Source organism: Zingiber officinale, chromosome 2A (assembly GCF_018446385.1).
Source record: "Zingiber officinale cultivar Zhangliang chromosome 2A, Zo_v1.1, whole genome shotgun sequence".
In the NCBI taxonomy this organism is placed as follows: domain Eukaryota; kingdom Viridiplantae; phylum Streptophyta; class Magnoliopsida; order Zingiberales; family Zingiberaceae; genus Zingiber; species Zingiber officinale.
Window position 1 is genome coordinate 109,444,540 of NC_055988.1, and position 22,788 is coordinate 109,467,327.

Here is a 22,788-nt window from a genome sequence, read left to right on the forward strand (position 1 = left end):
TTGTATAACTTATTCACCTCTTCGTGGTAAGATTTCTGACCATTATCATGTAGTTCATTGTGTATTGGATCCTTGAGGTTTCCACAGTAGTGATAGATCCAATTGAATTGCGTTTGAGGAGTTTCCTAATAGATCTTAATTTTAGGGCAGCAACTATAGCCATTTCTTAAAGTCCTCTTTTAGCCCTGAATGCTTCAGGTTACAAGGTTGCGCTTGATGTTATAAGGTTGAGACTTATGATTCCTGAGGATGTGGCTTGGAACAGGTATGATATGATTTGGAAGGTAAGTTGGCTTGTTGTGAAAATTAAGTCTTAGTATAGAGGCTTAATTGTTATTTATTCTCACTCACATCCTCTGTTTCTAGTGGCTATGAACCCTCTAGGTGTTTAGAGTAAATCACATGCGACGGGATTTCTTTATTCGAGATGGGTTTTCTTGTTTGTTTTGCTACATTTACCTTGTGCATAATTTAATTATTTGTGATCTTATCTCTCCTCTTATTGTTTGACAGCTTCTTTCCACATTGTTTGACCTTTTACATACATAGTTGCATACCTATTTTGTTTGTTCTCTTTTGAGAAAGATGACAAAGTAAATTACATACTTAATTATGCTAACTAATAAAGTGAATACCATAGAGTTTCTGCTCCGCGCTCTGAAAGAGTTGTGTGATTATTCATACTAAATTAATGGGATAATAAATGCAATTGTTGTTCAGTAGAGCTTCGGCTCCGCGTTCTAAAAAGGGCTATATTATTTCGGATATTAAATTGATGAGATAAAAAAAAATATAACACTATGTTATAAAGCTTTGTCTCTGTGTTCTAGAGGAGTTGCATGACTTATTACACCAAAATAAATAATAAAATAAATTATGTAAAGCGTTGGCTCTAAGCTTAAAAGGGATCCTTGGATCTTTTTGCACGTGTAGGCTTCAACCATTTTATATGAGATATTTATCTCACTAGGTGGATTGCAGATCGTTCACCCTTTTCTTTAGTGAGGTGCATCTCTGTGTGAATTGTGGGTCATTCACACTATATATAGTTATATGATGTATTTCATATTAGGTGGATTGTTGTTTGTTCACCTTGTATATATAATTAGGAGGGGGAAAAATACTGAAAATTTTGGTATACCACACATATTATATTGACATATACCAAACATGCTGATATTAACAGTATATCAAAAATTTCAGTGCAGTATAATACCGTACCGAACTTTTCGGTATCAATGTCTGTATGCGATTTAATATTTTTTTAATTTCAATATATACCAAAATACCAAACAAATTATCTTATAAATTACCTATTTCTCTAATTAGGGTCTAAAAGTCTTGTATTAGACTTTAGCCTTTAAACAATTAAACCAACCGGCCTAACCGAAAGTAATCTTCATCGTAACTACTCTTTATTTTTACCCTAACCTGAACTTGTATACACTCCTCGATTTACTTGAAGTATTTGTTGAAATATTCATCGTCTCCACCAAGTCTATTCACGGATTTCAGCAAGAAAGCCGAAGGTTTGATTTCTCCGATCAACCTTTGTTTTTCCAACTTTTTCCACTCTTTTTTGGATTTAGCATTGTATTTACTCGTTATGTGTAAATCTGCTGACCAAGGACTTTATTTCGGATCACAAATTCTCTACTTCAGTGAATCTTATGAATCATTACCTTTTACCCCCAATCCGTGAATATATTATGTCTATGTATGAGTGTGTATGTGATTTTCTTGATTAGGTTCTTATGGATTTAGATTAAATATTTCTTCATAAGCACATTTATTAGTGAATTTTCATTTGCTATACAATACAGCCATTTTGTTTTTTCATCGGCTTGTTATCGTACTTCATTACTAATGAATTTCATCAGCTAGCCGACGGAAAGTTAGATTAAATTTGAGGAATTGACTAGGTTAGTTTTTCATTAGCTTGTTATTGTGCTTCATTGCCAATGAATTTCGTATACAAAAAACAAGTTGCATAATGTATTCTTAACAATTTCGTATACACTGCTCAATTTCTGCTTCTTTTTTTTTTTGGTGCTTTCGTGACAAAACTTGATTAATTTGAAACTGATTGCTCACTCCTAATAAATTCCAAACCTTTGGTTCACTTGTTTGTTTCTAGATAATCTATCTAGTAAAGTGTTTGTTTTTTTTTCCAGGATGGAATCTAATACACTGCCAAGTTCATCCCAAACATCAAATGCAACAAAATCTGAAAGACAGGAGGTCGAAAACGAATAACAAAATCTTTGAAATCAAAGCCTCCTATCCTAAATAGTCCAAGAGTATATTTTGGGAGTAAAAAGGAGGAAAGGAAGTTATGTGATGGGAGCGAACAACAAATAAGGATATGCAAATATTGCAAAGTTGAGATCCCAACAGTTTATGGAAGTACTAGTGGGGTTAAAAAAACACTTGGTAAAGAGGTGTAAGTCAAGTCCGCTCTACAAAGAGTGGGAATGATTAAGTCAAACTACATTGACGAATGAAACCATGGGGCAAGGAAATGCTTTGATTCCTCATACTTATAATCAGAAAAGATGTGAATTGAAATTGACAAGGTATGTGGTTGTCGATGAAGTGTCTTTTAGGATTGTCAAAGGGAAGGGGTTTGTAGAGTTATTGCATGAATTACAACCACGATTCAAAATTCCTAATTGAAATAAAGTTGCAAATATAGTTTATGATATATTCTTAGTTGAGAAAACTAAAGATACAAAGTGTGATTGGCGACCAAAGGGTAGGTATCACAACTAATATTTGGACATCTATTCAAAACATAAATTACATGGTAGTGACAGCTCATTTTTTGGATAGTTATTGGAAGTAACATAAAAGAATAATTAACTTCACAAAAATTACTAGTCATGCTGGGAAGAAATTGGCAAGATGGTTGAGGTTTGTCTCAGAGAGTGGGGGATAGAAAAAGTTTTTTCAATTGTAGTCAACAATGCTTCCTCTAATGACACTGCAATTGATAACTTGAAAACAAGAATGAAAAGTGGAAATTCATTATTGTAGGAAGGGAAATACTTGCACTTTAGGTGTGCGTGTCATATAATGAATTTAATTGTTAAGAAAGGAGCTTAATATTTCAATTATAGCTATAAGGAATCCCGTTGTTTTTATTCATTCTTCCCCATCAAGGTTGAATAAATTTAGCGAGTTTGTCATGCTAGCCAAGTTTTTTAGTCATCAACAATATACCTATGAATGTCAAAACAAAGTGGAATGCAACTTATAAAATGCTTGAAGTTGCATTACAGTATAGAAGGGTGTTGGAAAGGATGGCCTAAAGGGCGGGGCCTCCAATTGCTGATGATTGGGAGAATGCAAAGGCTTTTGTACACTTTTTGAAAAAAAAAAAAAAAAGAAAAATTAAGATGCATGCATCCCTATTGATTTATCAATCAATGATTGCACTACAAATTGAGATTGAGAAAAAGAGAATTGATGATTCAAGTCCAGCTCTTCAAAAGGTAACATGTGCAATAAAGTAAAAATTTGACAAGTATTGGGGGAATTGGGATAATATGAACCCTTTGATATTTATTGGTAATATTTTGGAACCAAGGAACAAACTTCAGATGATTAAAGTCGACGTCAGAAAATTTGGAGGTACTCCTACAAGGATCCAAGAGTTCATTGATAAGGTTAAACAAAACTCGGTAACATCGGGGACAGAGTACAAGGGAATAAATGATATATTGAATGTTGAGAGTCAAAAGAATGCAAATAAAGTGTGATGGTGTAGACGGTAGTACTAGTGGTGGTGGTTTTTGTGATGAATTGTCTGATGATGTGGAACCACAAAATGAAGAAAAACAACTTTAAGAGATATCCAATGAAGTGGATAAGTACCTAGCTAATGAGATTGAAAAACGATTTAATCAATCTTTTAGAGTGGTGGTGAGTAAGAGAAACTAGGTATTCAATCCTTTTAATTATTGTCAAGGATATTTTTGCAATTCCGTACTAACCATTGCTAGTGAGTCCGCTATTAGCTGGGCCAAAAGGGTTGTGAATCCTTTTAGGAGCAGTTTGAGTCCTAAAATGGTAGAGACATTGGTGTGCACTAGTGATTGGCTAAGAGCAGAGGAATTCAGTTTTTGGAAAGATCCAAACCTTGAATTATAGAAGGAAATTGAAAAGAGTAAAGAGTTTTTTTATTTAATTAAGTTTAAATTTAATAATATTTATCATTATTGATCTAACCTGAATTATAATGCTTCTTTCTATTGCTGCAAATGTCACTCAAGATCGTGCCAGCAATATTTATTCCACTTCTGCCTCAACTTTGGTCTTACTTGACTTGTAAGACTATATTTATCTTGCTAGCTGGATGTCAGGATTATCCTTTTAAAAGGCGGTTTGATCTGACCTAATGCAAATTATAAAGCACTTCCTTTTGTAATCAATACTTTAGTTGTTGTTGGTGATTGGTTGTGTTTTTTCAAATCTTATTGTTTGTTTGCTATTTGTTTGTTGATGTCTTGGTATTATGAACAGGAAGGTATTGCATGTGGCTTCGTCAATGTAATTTTCCTCAAGATAGCAAACTAAACTTCTCGAGCATGTCTTGGTCTCTCTAGTGGAGTGATAAGAAAATGTTGTTTCTTTGATCAAATTTTTATAGGGTTTAGGGTTTAGAGTGATATGCTTCTACTGTTTTTGAAGAAGATTGCTATTCTCCATACAACAACAACCAAATCGTATCCCACTAGGTGGGATCGGATAAATGAATCCTTCTATGTCATTGGGCTCTATCCCCTACTATTTCATCATATATATACTTAAATAAATTTTATCTTATTTTATTGTTGTTAACCAAGTCTTTTTTGGATTTTCTTTTCCTCTTCCTCGTTTAATGTACGTATTTGTCATAGTTTCACATCGCTTAAGTGGAGCATTTATTGATTGTCTAAGTACATGTCTGTAACATCTTAAACGTCTCTTGGAGTTTTGCCTCAATAGATGCAACTGTGACTTTCTCTCTAATGCTCTCATTTCTTATTCTATCAATCCTTGTATGTCCACACATCCACTTTAACATCCTCATCTCTGTAACTCTCATCTTCTGCTCATGTGTTCAAATCATAGCCCAACATTCAGTATCATATAACAAATCTAACTATTGGTTTGTAGAACTTCCCTTTAAGTTTTGAAATATTTTATGATCACATAAAACACCTGAAGCATTTTTTCATTCAACTATCCTGCTTGTATTCTATGTAAGACATCTCTCAATCCCTCCATTGTTTTGCAAAAATGATCCTAAATACTTAAAGCTCTTAGTTCTAAACAACTCGTCATCTCCTATTGTAACAATTATCTCATTACATCTAATATTGCTAAACTTAAATTCAATATATCAAAATTCTAATTTAGCATTTACTCCTTCATGTGTCTTATCTACCAAAACAATATCGACAAACAACATGCACCACGATACTTTGTCTTGAACGTGTCTAGTGAGTTTGCCCATGATTAGTATAAAAAGATAGGGACTTAGAGTTGATCATTGATATAACCCTATCTTTATTGGAAATGTTTCAGTTAATCCGCCTAAAGTCTTCACTCTAGTCGTTACATCCTCATACATATCCTTAATTAGTTCAATTTATGTTACGCTAACACCTCTCTTTTCTAGAAGTCTCCATATAATTTCTCTTGGAACTCTATCATAAGTTTTATCTAAATCAATGAATACCATGTGTAGATTTGGTTTTTGCTCCAATACTTTTCAATTAGTTGTCTGAGTAGATGTATAACTTCTATTGTCGACCTTCCAGACATGAACCCAAATTGATTTTCAGTTATCATGGTCTCCTTAATCTTTTTTCTATTATTTTTTCCCAAAGTTTCATTATATGGCACATTAGTTTAATATTCCTATAGTTTGCACAATTTTATACGTCTCCCTAGTTCTTATATAAGGGAACTAGAACACTTACCCTCTATTGATCAAGTATTTTTTTCATTTTCAATATCATATTAAATAATTTTGTAAGTAATTAAATAACTTGTTTCCCTAGCCACTTTCATACCTCTATAGGAATATATAAAAATATAAATTCTATACTCATTTGACCTACTTAAATTACCTATATTAAGTTGGTCACCTAAACCGTCATTAAAAAGTTAATGAAAATATCTTAACCATAGCTTTTTTATTTCTCCATCATTTACTTAACCCTATTGCATTCATCTTTAATACATCTCTTTATTGTTTTGTTGTTTCTACTTTCCTTTATCGAGATGATTTATGCTCTAATTAGTAGGCAATTGGGCAAAATACAAATGTTTTTCTTTTATAATTTTGCTATAGACAGTATCGTATTGATACTGTACCGAAATTATTGGTATGAACAGCATGAAATTTACCATACCAAAAATCCGGTATACCGAAATTTAGATATACTGAATGTTAGGTACAGTATGAATATATATTTTCCTTATACCAAAATTTCCAGTACAGTATACAATTTAATATGAAAATTTTGATATACCTTACTGAACAACCCTATATATGATACATTTCTATCAGCTAGATTGCAGATCGTTCAATATATTCATATATCTTTATGATGCATTTCATTTTGGATAGATTGCATGGCATTCATTCCTATATGCAATGCATCTTTTATTAGGCAGATTATGGGTTGTGTCCTATAATATATTTATATGTGAATTCCTTGATAAACTAAATCAGGAAACCTTGTACGAGAATAAAAGAGAAAATAGAAATGAATAAAAGAGAAAAATATGAGAAATGATGAATTCGTCTAATAGTTGATTTAAGAGACATTGATGATAAAGCTTAATGTTCGTAAACTAGCTAAAAACGAAGATCTTTATTAATTACTCTTCCTTCAATTATATTATGGAATATGTGATTTAATATGATGTTCTTCTCTGTTATGCCCCCTTTGCATATTTATGCTCACATTCTAGAATTTTTGATATTCTAGAGTTTTTGACCTGGAGGTTATTAGTTGAGTTTTATGCATAATACTAGTGGAGTTTCTTCAAAGGTATACATTTAGTTAGTTAAGTTAGCTTCCCTCTAAATTTCACTCCGACACTATTGCAGTTCATATGCGCGAGCGAAGCTAGCTTTAGGGCAAGCCTAGCTCTTACAAATCGTGACATGAAGTCTAAGGTGCATATCATACTAACAATGTTTATGTAAGCCTACGGGCAAGAGTTTGACACAAATCTTTGACAACCGTACAGCTAATCTGCATTATTCTTAGTCTGTAAAGAGTACCTCACATGAGCAGGTAAAGGGCTAGCTCCTTGGCCTGGTGTGATCCACCAACATTCAGTGATCCACTGGCATTTGTGCTGCTTCTTACTTCCATGCACCCAATCATTGAATTCGATTATGCCGAGTGATCCAAGTTTTCTATCATTCTCTCCTGCCAAATCTATCTTCCTTTGGCCTAGATTCCCCCCACTAAATCCATCTTTATGTTCCTATAATTGAACCATGACAATATTGTATCATCTATCATTTTGTACTCAGATTATTTAACAGCAGTGGTATATAGAGGCAATAAAAAGATTAAGAAGAATATTGTATACATAGTCACTTCATAAACAAGATTCAAACAACCATATATTGAAATTTCGTTTCGTGCCACATGAAATGGGCGGGTTTTACCATTCCATCGCGGGAGCAGCACCAGCACAAAACACTCCACAATCTCATGCGCGTCATCGCGTGAGTTACGCAAGACAGAAGTGTGGCGACCGCAGGTATAACTTCAATTTGAGCATTAAAAACGACCGGAGGCGTCGCGGAGGTGTGGTGGTGTCGTCACAAGACACCTCGGTGTAGCCGGAAGCGTCGTGGGACCAAGGCGTCCCAGAGGCGCCTTCACAAAAGCCCACGGTGTCTTGGAGGCACCTACGCAAAAGCCCACAGTGTCCCGAAGGTGCTCTTCGCATAAGCACAGGTCCCGGAGGCATCACAGGGCACCTCCAACACTGCCGGAATCATCCCGGGCCTCCGGCACCACAAGAAGTGTCACGAGACGCCTCCGGCCTCCGACGCCGCAAGACCGAGTAATGCTCGCAGCCACAGTTAAAGAACGAAAATTAGGGCTTTTGATTTAATTAATTCAATCATTTCTCAACTTAAGTGGAGTATTTTGAATAGGCTTTTATAACTCTTAATTAAATTATCCTAATAAAATATTTAAAATTCAAAAAATATATATTATTTATATTCTGATAATTCTAAATTACTATTTTAAATTTTATTTAAAAATTCTTAAAAAAATCTAATAAATCATATTTATATGTTGATAATTTTTTTAATATTTTACTGTTTAATTGATATTCTGATTTTTTTTATTATTTTAAATATATATTATTTAAATTAATAATTAATTAAATAAATAGTTAATTATATAATTATTATCTATAAAATAACATTTATGTTAATTTATACACTAATTATAGATAATATTTCTTAACTATATTTAATTATTTTTTCTAACAATATTAAGTTATTCAATAATTGAAAATTTATATAAAATCAATATACAACTTATTTTAAAATTATACACAATAAACATATTTATCTAATAATTACTATATAAAATCAATATCTAGAAAGTTGAGCCAAACAAAGTTAAGAAAATAACAAGAAAATACAAAAATTAAACATGAAGTATTAGAAATATGGACGTCTCTATATAAATACAGTAGTTCGCAGCCTTTTACCTGACGCATACCACTAGAAGACAGACTACCATTTTGAAGGGCCAAAACACAAGTGTGAGCATACTTTCCTTCTCTAAGAAAATTTAGGCTGTCAGACACAAAGACCCATTGAAGAATTTAAGAGTCTGAGTGGAGCACACTAACCTGGAAAAAATGTCAAGATAGAAGTAACCCAAAAGCTCACTAGAGCTGACATCAGCAACGGAAAAGAGGCACACAGTTTCATGCCAAACCTCAACATCTTTAATTTCTTGAAATTTCAAACCTTCAAACCATTTGCATAGATGAAAAAGGATCCATGCTAAGCAGTTCTTCATCAAATTCATTTTGAGTGAGATAATAGTTACCGAACAAATCTTGAAAAAATTTTAAAATGCCAGATAAAACCAAGTTGACAGGAAAGTATTGTTTAACTTCTCCAGAGTCAAGATCAAGGTGTTGTTCTTCAGCCCTCCTCATGTAGTATAGTAAATCTTCCATTCCAAAATGTGAATCACCATCAACTTTTATCTGGTTCCCAAAGAAAGTATGGCTTTGTGATAGAACAACAACAAATAAAATGATCAGATGGGATCGGACCAACCTTAAGATCCTTGAGTGCATTAAGCTCTTCCATTGCCAGATCACTTAAACTTTCTGAGAGATCTTCTAAAAATTGAAAAACCTGGAAAATATCAAGAATATAACCAATGGAAAGTAACGGCTTAATTATGCATATGAAGTATAAAAAAAATGAATGGCCTAATCTGAATCCTGAATTCCATTTTCAACTCCACAAATGCTGCATGACATTGTAAACCATTTGACAACCATGAACTAAACTCATAAAGATGTATTACATTGTATTTTTCACCCTCATCTATACCACTGCATATACAAGAAAAAGAATGGCCATACTGGTTTATTCATTACTGCTTGCAAACAATAGTTCTATATTTTATAACCACAATAATCATCTCACATATCTTGAACAATGAATCACACAGCAAATCCCACGATTCTCATGTCAACAAGATAAAATATTCAAAAGAAACTTTTTTTAAAATGCAGCTAATATCTACTAAATCAAGAGCAAACCTTTTCAGATGTTCTGACCATTCTAGATTGAAGAGCAAATTCAGCATAGTTAGAGAAACCAAGCAACCGTGCATATTTATGGCGTAACTGAACCTGATGATCAGAAAAGCACAATACATATGAATAAATCAGAGTTCAGAAGGCATGCCAATAACTTACTGCAGATGAACTAACATATGAAAATTTAGTAGGAAGCCATAGTGCATGTGCTAATGTTACAATATTCCAATACTAAGCTAGAGGACACAACGATTGCCTGAAAATTCTTAAGACGAAATTATTAATAACACAACCCTCAGCTAACCCTATAAATCTATATTATTAGCTTAGAACTCACCATGTGGAATAAAAATTGGATGTCACCTCTCTTATTCAAACTCAGCAAATACCCCTCCTAAACTAGTGCCAACACAAGATGAACATGGGTATGACAAGCTGAACTCATCTAGAGCGGTGAACAATCAGCTTATTGGCACAAAATCCTTGAGTCCAAAATAAATAATAGCACACTCAGCTAAACTTATAAACCTTATTATTAACTTGCAACTCACCATGTGAAACAAAACAAGGTGTCAACTCTCTTATTCAAACTCAGCAAGTATCTCCTATATCAATGTTGACACAACATGGACACAAGTATTAAAAGAGTTTGACAAACTGAATTCATCAAAGAAAAGAGGAAATAGGTGTACCCTTCCACTAAAATAGGTGGTATACTTGTATGGGTAATTTGTGCGAGATAGCTACTCCATTCAATGATACAGGATGTCCTTACATAACTTCTTGAAATATTTCACATAAAAATAGGTCATTTTCACAAAGTTAACATTTAGCAATCTGTGTATATGATTACACCACAAACTAAAATTGTTTAGAAAACATTATTGTTATTCCTCAAGATAATCCACATTGATGTAGTGAAAGCGAAGGCCCCACAACAACGATGGAATTTATCAAACAATTATTTATTTTGATCATCCATTGTTGATTGTCCATGGATCACACTGTCAAGAAGCTTATTGGAATATCTTTTCGTAGTACAATAGACAAAAGGATATATAATTCACATACAAATCATAAGTGTTTGGAATCCATATTATGCAAGGAGACATTTCTCTTTCTAAAGTGAATAGAAAGTTAATATCAACATAAAATCCGTATTATACTCAACTATATACCAATAGTTAGCATATTTGAAACATATCTATCAGCTTCTTGTTATGATCACAGTCACCATCAATGTGATTGCTATCAAAAAGGAACAAAGTAGGAGAAAAAGAAAAGAGGAAGAAAATGAGGTAAAGGAGAAAGCTTTCCTCCGGTTGGGTTTTGCAGGCAACTGGCATCTTATGGTGCAGGGAGAGTCATAGGGGCTTGCCAGAAGGAGAAGGAGAAGGAGAAGAAGGAAGAAGATGAGCCATTGTTTATATCACAAGCATTGATTGGGGGTAGGGAAACTACAGTTATTTAAATAGCATATTAAATATGTTATTAAAATTAATAACTAATTTATCATATTATAGAACATGTAAGTTAAATATCAATAATAATTAAACAGATTAACATTAACATATTAAATTATTGACTATATTTAACCATGATACAACAACAACTAAACATTTATCCCACTAAGTGAGGTCGGTTATATGAATACTCTTTACGTCATTGGGTTCGATCTCTTATTATATCATTATCTATATTTAAATAAAATTTATCATATTTTATCGTTACTAACCAAATTTTTTTTGGTCTCCTCTCGATTATTGTGTATTTGTCAAATATCGTCTAACTAGCACATTTATTAGTCCTCTAAATACATGTTCATAACATCTTAAACACACCTCTCAAAGTTTTCATCAATAGGTACTTGCGATCACAAAGTACACTTGACGCCCCCCTTCAATTCAACCATCTTGCTTGTATTTTTATAAAACATTTCTATCAACCCCTCTGTCCTTTTGCAAAAGTGATCGTTTATAAATAATTTAGCATCACCTATCTTAACAATTATCTTGCTACGTCTAATACTACTAAATTTAAATTTCATATATTTTATTTTTACTCTACTAAGTCTAAAACCTTTTACTTTCAATGTTTTCCGTAAAGATTTAAGTTTAGCATTTAGTATTTCATGTGTCTCATTGACCAAAATAATGACTACACTATGGTAATGTCTTATATATGTCCAATGAGTTCATACATAATTAATGTAAAAATATATGAACATAAAGTTGATTCTTAATGTAAACATATCTTTATAAGAAACACTTCGATTAATTGCCTGAAGTCTCCACTTATGTCATTGCATCCATACATATCTTTAATTAATATTAACTTAAATTATATTATATTGAAAATTAATAAATATAAACAATATTAACTAATATAAGTTATATTATATTAAGTTAGATTAGCTTTAGCTATACTATATTAATACTGATAAGGACATTATGAGTTAATGTTGTCTTCTCACCCATGTATAAAGTTTGGACCCTTTTCTAATGAGCCCCTGTGTAATATCTACATAAAAATCATGTTAAATATTAATACCCAAGTTCTGAACTCAAGAAAGGGTATCATGGCACCCTCAATCAAAGCTTTAAGTCACCATCGTGACTTATTTGTTTCCACTCACACGCAAGAAGGTTTGAAACCCACGGAACATGAGTGGATCCTTTATGAGCCCATCCTTGCAAGTTCTTCCTTCATCTACAAGTTTGTTGACAAGTGAACTGCAATCTCTACATTCATCTGCGAGCCATGAGCTTCACCTTCATCTATGAGCAAGTTACATACTCATCCTTCATCCTGTCATAATGAGTTTATCCTTTGCTCGAGTTGGTGACACCCTAGCATTAATCCTCATTCCATATTTGTGAGCTCATCCTTCACTTGTTCCATAGTCATTAGCTTGACTTGCAAGAAAGTTTCAAGCCTAACCCTTGTTCCATGACCTCATCGCAACTCACCCAATGCTAGTGATGCCTCCTTCAAGTGAGTAAGCTTCCTCCTCTTTTGCTTCTTTTCCATCATAGTCACCACTTCTTCCTCCTCTTGTTCCTCCTCTTCTTCAACTTTCTCCTCCACTTGATCCTTGTCAAAGTGGCTAACACAATTTGTCATGGCAAAAACAATTCAAAACGGCTTCATTTCATTCTAATCACGACTAAAATGCCAATTTGGAATCAGATTATAAATTTTGATCGAAACATAGTATTACAATTGATGATTAAAATTGATATAGTGTCGACGCAAAAAATACTATAAGATCGCATGTGATGACAATTTGGTAGTATCCACTACTAACAAAGACAAAACCTAACTCGACTACAGTTGTCAAAAGCGCAAGGCGCAAAAAAACACTCAAGGATCTTGGGGCTCAAAGCACAAAGCGAAGCACGGACTTTATGGAAAAAAGTGTAATAGACAAAAGGACTATTATATTTTTAACATGCTCGTGATATTTCGGACAAGCTTTCACATTTCTATTGCCCCCAACTAAATGTAGCTTGTGTCAATAAATTTCGCTATTTGTTATTTTACCAGAAAATACAACTGACAATATTTGGATTTTTACGATCTGAACATGTTGCAAAATTTCAAGCGATATCCTTTCAAGTTCATGGAATTGTTGTATTTGACATGGTTAAGAATCAAGACAGCTGAAATCAATAATAATCAATCAATAAAAAAGAAAACAGAAAACAAAATTAATTATAAAATATAAATCTGATTTATATGAATTAATAAAATTAATTAGAATTTTTTTATTTTAAATACTTTTTTATATATATAAATTTGATTTACTAATTTATATAAATTAATCAAATTTATTAGAATTTTTTATTTTAAATAAATTTTTTATATATTTAAATTTGATTTACTGATTTATATGAATTAATAAAATTTATTAGATTTTTTAATTTAAAATTTATTTTTTATATTTTTAAATTAATTAATTAAATTTATCAGATTTTTAATTTTAAATATATTTTTTATGTATTCAAATTTTAAATCTAATTTACTGATTTATTTGAATTAATACAACAACAACCCAACTTTATCCCACTAGGTAGAGTGGCCATATGAATCATTTTACGTCATTGATCTTTATCTCATACTATATCATCATCTATACTTAAATAAATTTTATCTTGTTTTATTATTGTTAACTAAGTCTTTTGTCTTCCTCTTCCTCGTTTGATACATGTGTTTGTCATAGTGTCACATCGCCTAACTAGAGCATTTATTGGTCGTCTAAGTACATGTTTGTACTATCTTAAACGTGTTTTTCGGAGTTCTCCCTCAATAGATGCAACTCCGACTTTCTCTCTAATGCTCACATTTTTTATTCTGTTCATCCTCGTACGTCCATACATCCACCTTAACATCCTTATCTCTGCAACTCTCATCTTCTGCTCATATGTTAGAATCATAACCCAATATTCAACTATATACAACATAACAGGTCTAACTGCGATTTTATAGAACTTTCCTTTAAATTTCAGATGTACTTTACCGTAACATAAAGTATTTAAATTTTAATTAATAAAAATTTTAATTTTTTAATTTTAAATATATTTTTTATATATTTAAATCTGATTTATATAAATTTATCAAATTTTTTATTTTAAATATATTTTATTAGGATAATTTAATTAGACTTTATAAATATCAATTCAAAATACCCCATTTAAGTTAGGAGTTATTTGATTTAACTAAATCCTTAAAAAAAATACGTATAGTACCCTGTGTTGTTAGAGGCGCGAGGCGCACCGAGGCACAAAGGGCTCATAGAGCCCGAGGCGTGAGGCGCGCTTGAGGCACGCGCCTCTTGAACATGAGGTTGATGACTACTAAACTATTGACACACTTATAAAATATGTCAAATATGATAACTATTAATATTCCACACACATCAATATCAAATATAACAAGTAAAACAACACCATGATAAAATTAATAAAAGTTCAAACTTTCAAGTTTTAACTTTCTAATTTAAACTAACAAAGTTCATCAAAACAAGCGTAATAAGTCAAATTAATCATCAAGCTCAAGATCATCCTCATTGTATTCTTCTTCTTCTTCTTTATCTTCATCTTCTTCAAATTCAATTTCTTCTTCTTCTTCTTCTTCTTCTTCTTCTTCATCTCTAAGTCTTAGAGATGAGTGTCTCATAGAGGAAGATGTATTTCCCTTCTCGACTTGTTTAGGCCTAACATGTGAACTAGAGGTCATGGATGCAATATTTTTTCCTCTAGTACAATATTCAGGCTCTTCAACTCCACTAGCCCTAGCAACGACATCCCATGTCTAGGGCTGTAAATGAACCAAGCGTTCGTGAACAAGCTTGGTGTTCGGCTTGGTAAGAGCTTGTTTATGTTCGTTCAATATACATAAGATTAATTAAATAAACAAGCTTGAACAGCTCGTTAAGCTAAACAAACAAGATTGAACACATATGTGTTCAGCTCGTTAACGTTCGTGAACAACGTTCGTGAACAATGTTCGTGAACAACGTTCGTGAACAATGTTCACAAACCATATTTATTAATAAAACTCTTTCAATATGCTAAATAAATAATAAAATAAAATAAATAAATTTAAATTATCAATCTTAATAACTAATCAAACAATTAAAAGTTTCAAACAATCAAACAAGCTTGAATTGAGAGCTTGATAATATCTAAACGGACCAAGCTCAAACCAAGCTCGAACCAAGCCCAAACCAAGCTCAAGCCAAGCTTGAATTGAGAGCTTGATAACATCTAAACGAACCAAGCTCAAGCCAAGCTTCAAACAAGCTCAAGCTCATAAAAAATAAACCAAGCCAAGCTTGAACACTCATTTCAAAAGCTTGGTTCATTTTAAGCTCGGCTCGGCTCGGCTCGGTTATCTTATCAAACAAGCTTGAACACCTCAAAGCTCGGCTCGGCCTGGCTCGGCTCGGCTCGTTTACAGCCCTACCCATGTCAAGTCATCACCTTCAAAAACCAACTCATCTTTTTCATTATCACTTTCTCCATCCATTCTACCCATCAACCATTCATTACTATCATCAATATCTGTCAAAGAGATGGGGTCAATCTTATCACGTGCGTCATACCAAAGCTTTAAGGCATGATTGCATTTCACAAATACCAAATCATTTAAGCGTTGCTGAGCTAGCCTATTCCTTTTTTTGCTGTGAATCTACAAAATGTCAAAAATCACAATAAGTATAATAAAATAACAAAGAATATTTTCTACTTATAAAAGTAACATACTAATACTATTACATTTATATTTATTACATACCTGCTCAAATACACTCCAATTACGCTCACAGCCAGAAGCACTACAAGTGAGGCTAAGCACTTTAATAGCAAACTTTTGCAATTCTGGGGTATTTGCTCCGTAACATTCCCACCATTCTGCTGGAGATAATGCTCTTCTATGTCTAATTGCCACATTCCTCCCAAATACCCTTCTGCCTTTCGATATATAGAGAGTTGGGCAGTAATTTTATCTTGCTCGGCAACGTTTGAAACCAATATCTCCATAGTTCAAACAAACCATTCACCACTTCTCCACAGATATTTGAATCTGTGTATGAATAAAAATATTTTGGATTCAAATAATGTCCTGCAGCATGCAGAGGCCGATGAAGTTGGCATTCTCATCTCTTATCAATGATCTCAAATACTTCTTTGTATTTCTCTTCTTTCTCCTTAAAGGTCTTCATAATTATTTCTTTTGCCCTAACCATAGCCTCATAAATATAGCCCATAGCAGGTTTTCTTTCCCCATCAACCAGTCTCATAACACAAACTAAAGGGCCATATATCTTTAAAATATGCACAATACTGCTCCAAAATCTAAGTGTCATGATGATTTTAGCTACCTTCTTCCCCGCCGCTTCTTTTGCCCATTTACTCTCTGTCCAATCCTTTGAAATGAACATTTTTCTTAAATTTTGCTCTAGACGATCCTTTCAAGAGTGAGAAAAGCAGAAGTAAATCTTGTGACACCCGCCCAATAAAACTCTTTTTGTCTTGTGAATTGCCTCAACATATTTACCATGCCGGGGCGAACATAAATGTAAGCATTCACACTCATTGTCTTCTTCAATGTTGCTTTAAAATCAGGCAATTTCCCAATATCTTCTAAGATCAAGTCGACGCAGTGAGCAACACAAGGAGTCCAATACAAGTGTGGCCTTTTTGCTTCTAATAATTTTCCTATAAAAGAAGTTAGAAAACTAGATAATTTTAACATATATAAGAAAAAGCATAATGATAAGAAAAAATTAAATAAAGTTTTACCAACAAGCACATTGTTACTTGCACTATCCGTTACAACTTGAATAACATTTACTTCTCCTACACGCTCCACAAATCGATCAAGCAACTGAAATATTTTCTCTCCAGTTTTTGCATAATCAGAAGCATCAACCGATTCGAATGAAAACTAAACCTTTAGGAGAATTCACTAAAAAATTAATCAATGTCCTCTGTCTTTTGTCTGTCCACCCATCTGCCATCAAACTACAACCATACTTTGCCCATTCTGTTTCACACGACTTGATGTAATCATTAGTCACATTATCAACAGCTTTTTTTAGAAAAGGAACCCGCACCTCTTGATAACTAGGTCCTTTTAGACCTACACCATATTGGCTAACCAAGTCCAACATCCTTTTGAACCTTGAATAGTTAACGGCATTAAAAGGAATTATCGCATCATACATCCACTCAGTTATAGCCATACAAGTTTTTTCTCTCAATTCTTTCTTGTATGCCTCATTTATTGTAATTTGCCTCTCTTTACCCTTTCTACTTTCAACATTGTTTTACACATTCGAAGCAAAATACGTATCCATTGGACCTATTTGTCTTGGCCTTTTTTGCATATTCACTGATCTAGAACTTGTACTTATAGGCGATACAGCTTTAGCTCCAATATCATCCATATCAATATCATCACCAAGTCTAATGTCGCAAGTTTAGAAAGATTGCTTTTCTCCGCCTTTTTCTCCATAAATTTTTTATTTCTTCACGTACATGAGGCGGACATTTCTTGCAAGTTGTAGTATTTCGAAACCCTCCAACAAGATGTTGTTTTGCTCGATAGATACCTCCTTTTGTAACTTTTTGACAAAAGTTACAGATCAAATCATTTTTGTTATTCGGATTAACTCTTTGAAAATAATTTCATGCCGGATCTTTTGATATATATGTTGGAGTATCACTATTACCTTCCATGATAATTGAACAAGAAAATAACCTAAAAAATTAAAAACAAAATAAAAAAAAATTAATGAATTAATGGAATGGTAAACTACTGTACCTAGTATCAACAATAATAGAAAGTACTGTACCACTGGAACCATCAATAGAAAAATAGGAAAATAAAAAGAAAAACAGGGACAGCATCATAGGCTTGATTATGCAAAAAGGGAGAAAAAATATTTGCACATCACATTACCAGCAAGCACATTGTTTGCACATTGTTTTAATTGGCTAAAATTACCAGAAAACAGGGACAGCATCACAGTTTTCACAGCAGCAGCAGTTTTTTACAGTCCCAGCAATAGAAAACAAAAAAAACAAAAAAAACAGCAAAAAAAAAGAACGGGACAGCATCACAGCAGCAGCAGTTTTGCTGTCAACGGGAAGGGAAAAAACAAAAAAGAAAACAGAGGAAGAAAATATAACAGCGAGAAGAAACGAAAGTGATGAAAAAACATTGAAAACTTGAAATATTGAACAGTGAAAACGACGAAAAGACGAAGAAGAAGAAAAAACAGAAAAAGAAGAGGAGCGAAGAAGCGAAGAAGATTACAAAAGAAGAAGATGAGAAGAAGAAGATGAAGTGAAGAATAGAAAAATAAAAAAAAAAGATGGAAAAAACGCATACCTGGGCAGCGACGGAAGCAACTCAACAGTGGCAGTGGCAGTGGCAGTGGCAGTGTTGGATGGCGTGACTCTTCTGCAAGGTTTCTTCTTCTCCTTCCGTTATTTTCTTCTTCCCTTTTCTTCTCCGTGCCCTAATTCCAACCCAAATTAGGTTTGAAATGTTTTTTTGGTTAGAAATCGTGAACGGGAAGGATCGCGCGATGCGCTTCGATCGCGCCTTCTGTGAGGCGCAAAAGCGCCCTAAGCGTGCCCAGGCGCGCCTGGCGAACAATGCCCGCCTCACGCTATAGAAGGCGCTTTTCTCAGCGCCTTGTGCTCCTGGCGTGCCTCAGGCGCGCCTTTAACAACCCAAACAGTACCTCACATTTGCGATGCCCCGGCAGCACCGAAGGCTACATGGGACACTTCTAGCACCGCCGGAGGCATCCGGCAACACTGTTGGCGACGCCAGAGGCGTCCAGCAATAGTGTTGGCACCACCAGAGGCATCCAGTGAGGCTTCTGACGGCGCCTAAAGCATCCCACGGCACCAGAAACGTCATCGAACACCTCCGGCGGTGTCGAAAGCGTCCCGCGACAACGCAACACATCCAAAGCCGCCGAAAGCATCAGGGGATACTCACGAGATATCGGAGACATTGGAAAAATCCCAACATTATGATAAACAGAAATTAACAGAGAAAGCACTTACCACGAAGAGGCAATCGAAGAAGCATAGGCAGTGAGAGGCAGACGAAGAGACAGCGGTTTGAAGCAAACGAAAATTAAAGAGGTTTAGGACTTTAAACTAATAAAAAAACAAACAAAAAAATAAACAAAAGAGGAAAGGTTTGTGCTTCACCCAAAAGTGAACGCTTTGTTTTTGCGCGAAGTGAAGCGCACGCTTCCTGGACCTCTTGCGCTTCCGAGTTCTCAGAAGCGTGAAGCTTGTGCCTCGTGCTTAAGCCAACGAAGCGAGCACTTTTGCCAACCCAAATAGGAAGAATCTTTTCAAATGGCTTATCAATCATTTCATCTACTCATCAAAAGGAGGAAACGAAACGCCTTAAAAAGTAAGAGAAGTACCCACAACAATAATTCAGACTTACATCGAAGTAAGAGAAAACGAAATAAATCCATATTATGTACCTATTTTAATTGTGTCATTTTAATTGTGTCATTCTAATTGTTCATATCCAACTTTCTTAACCAATATATATTTATAGATGTATTATTTAATTTGAATCTTGAAAGATAATAGGATTTGTCCCATAAGAATGTTGTAAGAACTAATGCTCTAATTTGATATCCATTTCTATTTGGTAAATAAAAGAGTATTATAGGATTCAAACTCAATCAAATTGATCTTGATATACTTAAAAGTATACTAACGCATATCGAGTGTCAACACAACATATTAATGAAACCATATCATTTTGTCACAAACCAATACTTTGGAATAGGTCAATATTTTAAATTGTGGTCCATTCTGATCTCAAGTGCTATAATTTGCTTAGATAAGAGAATTGACTTACTAAGTTATATTAAGTTATCAGGCTCAACCACTCACTCAAAAAGCATAAGGCTATGTTAATAGTAGCTAACCAAGCCTAGTTTATAGATCTCTTCTATTAGAACTTATATCATCATTCAAGACTAAACTATAATGCCACAATCATACTGCAAAACAACATAAAACATGCATTGCGCAATATCGAAATGAAAAGAAAAAGTGCTCCACTGATCAAACATTTTCTCCATTTTCAATATCAAATTGAATAACTTTGTAAGTCATTCAATATCCGACTTCTTTATACATATTCATACTTGTATCAGAATATCATCCGGTCCAACCACTTTTCCGTTTATATCTCATTTAAAGTATGTTCTAATTCTAAAATTTGAATTCTATAATAAAAATTTAAACTTCTATACTCCTCTGAACTATTTAAATTATATAAATTAAGTTGGTCACATAAATCTTCATTAAAAAATTGATGAAGATACACCTTTCATCACTTTTTTATTTTCTGATCATTCATTAATACCTTATTGCATTGAACTTTAATGCATCATATTTGGGTAAAATCTCGTCTTCTCCTCTCTCATTTTAACTATTCTATAGATGTTTTTTCTCTTCTTTTGTATCAAGTAGTCGATAGAAGTTTCATTCTTAACTTCACTAATCGCTTTCTTAGTTTTTTTCTTGGCTACTGCATACTTTTTTAAGTTTTCTTCATTCTTTCAAGTATATAATAACTTATAAGTTGTTTGTTTTAACTTTACTTTCTCGTTCCACCATCAAAATTATTTATTCGGTGGCGCACATTCTTTTAACTCACCGAGCACGCTCCTGGGCACCATTTTAAAATTTAATATCCTCTTATCCTATATCGTATTTGAGTCTCTATATATTTCTCCTAATACTTGTACTCCTAGTCTCTCCTTAAATATATTTGTCTTTCTGTCCTTTAATTTCCAAGCACTTGACTCTAAGAGTCATGCACATCTTCCTTCAATTGATTTTATGCTTGAGGCGCATAATTAACATTACTAACATTTATTGGGTAATTAAGTTTTCTCTATAGATAACTTTGTAATCTTTACAAAAAAAATTATCTTTCTTCTTGACCATAAGAAAGTCAATTTATGACTTATTATTCCCACTTATAAACGTAACCAAGTGTTCTTTTCTTGAAAAACATGTTAGCTATTATATAGTTTACATGTTCTCACAAAATCCAATATAGTTTTTACTTTTTCATTTCTTGTTCCAAAACCATAACTTTCATGCACTCAATTGTATTCCTCATTTCTTATTCATGCATACCTATTTAGATCTCCTATTAAAATCATCTTGTTTAGCGAAATTTTTTATACTACCTCATTTAGGTCTCTTCCTAAAACCTATATTTAGTATCTTCATCAAATTATACTTCGTCTTTTAATGAACTATCTACAAAAATATGTACTTCATTTCTTATTTTACTCTTTTATATGTATCATAACTTGAAACTTCTCTATCATCTTTTTCTTCACTCCTGCCCATTTTATCTTTTGTAAACACAAAATATTAATTTTTCTCCTAATCATCATATTTACTACCTCTGGTGTTTTACAAATAAATGTTCATGTTCCAAATCTAAGACAATATTCCTATAATATTTGTTCTTATCCTACATAAGGTATGAAAAATGTTGCATCTTTAACACTACACCCAAGTCTTTATGAAGATGTAACGGTCCTTACTAAAACATTATAGTCGGACCTTACAACATGTTCTTTCCGGAGCATAACCTAACGTTAACACAATAGTTTAATGGATTCATTCATTGAACATTCATCTATGGCTAGCAAACCTAGCACAACGCTCAACCTTTTTCATTCAAGTTTGGGACCAGCATTGGTGGGTTTTTTAAAAAACAAGAGTTCACCCAAAATCAAATGCCTATGGTCATTATTAAGATTGGTCTATAATAGTGTGGATATTAAAAAAAAATTGGGATTACATTTTACATATCTAAGCATATAATTAAATTTAAAGGAGTTGGGAAAAAGAACTCAAAGAAAACGTTTAAGAATATATATAAAGGTTTAGCAGTGTTGTCATTAATTAGTCATGCAGTGGTGATGTTACTCGTCCACTATGTTGCTGCTTCTGCTCACATAGAATAGGTGGGTATAACTTGGCCCAAAGGAAATTATTATTCGCAATGGCAAGGGGCGGGTTGAGGTGTGTCACGACAAGGGCAAGGGCCCAAGATGGTTTCAATAGAGACAAGGATGAAAAGAGAAGAGAAGTAAGAAGTGACAAAAAGAAATAGATTTGTCCTAATAAGCCCACATGGTGGAAGGCAGTCCAACAAGCTGCCTGTGGAGAAGCACTTGCTTAAAACAATGTCCATACCATATGGCTGATAATTTAAATCATGGCATAACAACCATGACCATTCAAAGATGGAGTTTGTTAAGCGTAGAATTCACTAAACACAGTGGAGAAAAGATAAATTCTAGCTTGAGATTCAGAAGTGCATACATGTCAATAGTTGTAAAGAAATTTTAAAGATTTATCATAAAACAAAATCTTC

General features: G+C 33.3%; 1 protein-coding gene across 2 annotated transcripts in view; it reads right to left on the bottom strand.

Annotated features, from left to right (window-relative positions):
- Positions 1–22,788, bottom strand: part of LOC122041905 (probable thimet oligopeptidase) — a 75,349-nt gene that overhangs the window by 33,002 nt on the left and 19,559 nt on the right. For both annotated transcript variants that reach the window (XM_042601774.1, XM_042601775.1), the window contains 5 exons: positions 9,826–9,918; positions 9,332–9,412; positions 9,096–9,258; positions 8,893–9,013; positions 8,749–8,821 (listed from right to left, as the gene is read on the bottom strand). In XM_042601774.1, coding sequence (XP_042457708.1) covers positions 8,749–8,821; positions 8,893–9,013; positions 9,096–9,258; positions 9,332–9,412; positions 9,826–9,918 — 531 coding nt within the window. The remainder of the gene's footprint in view (positions 1–8,748; positions 8,822–8,892; positions 9,014–9,095; positions 9,259–9,331; positions 9,413–9,825; positions 9,919–22,788) is intronic.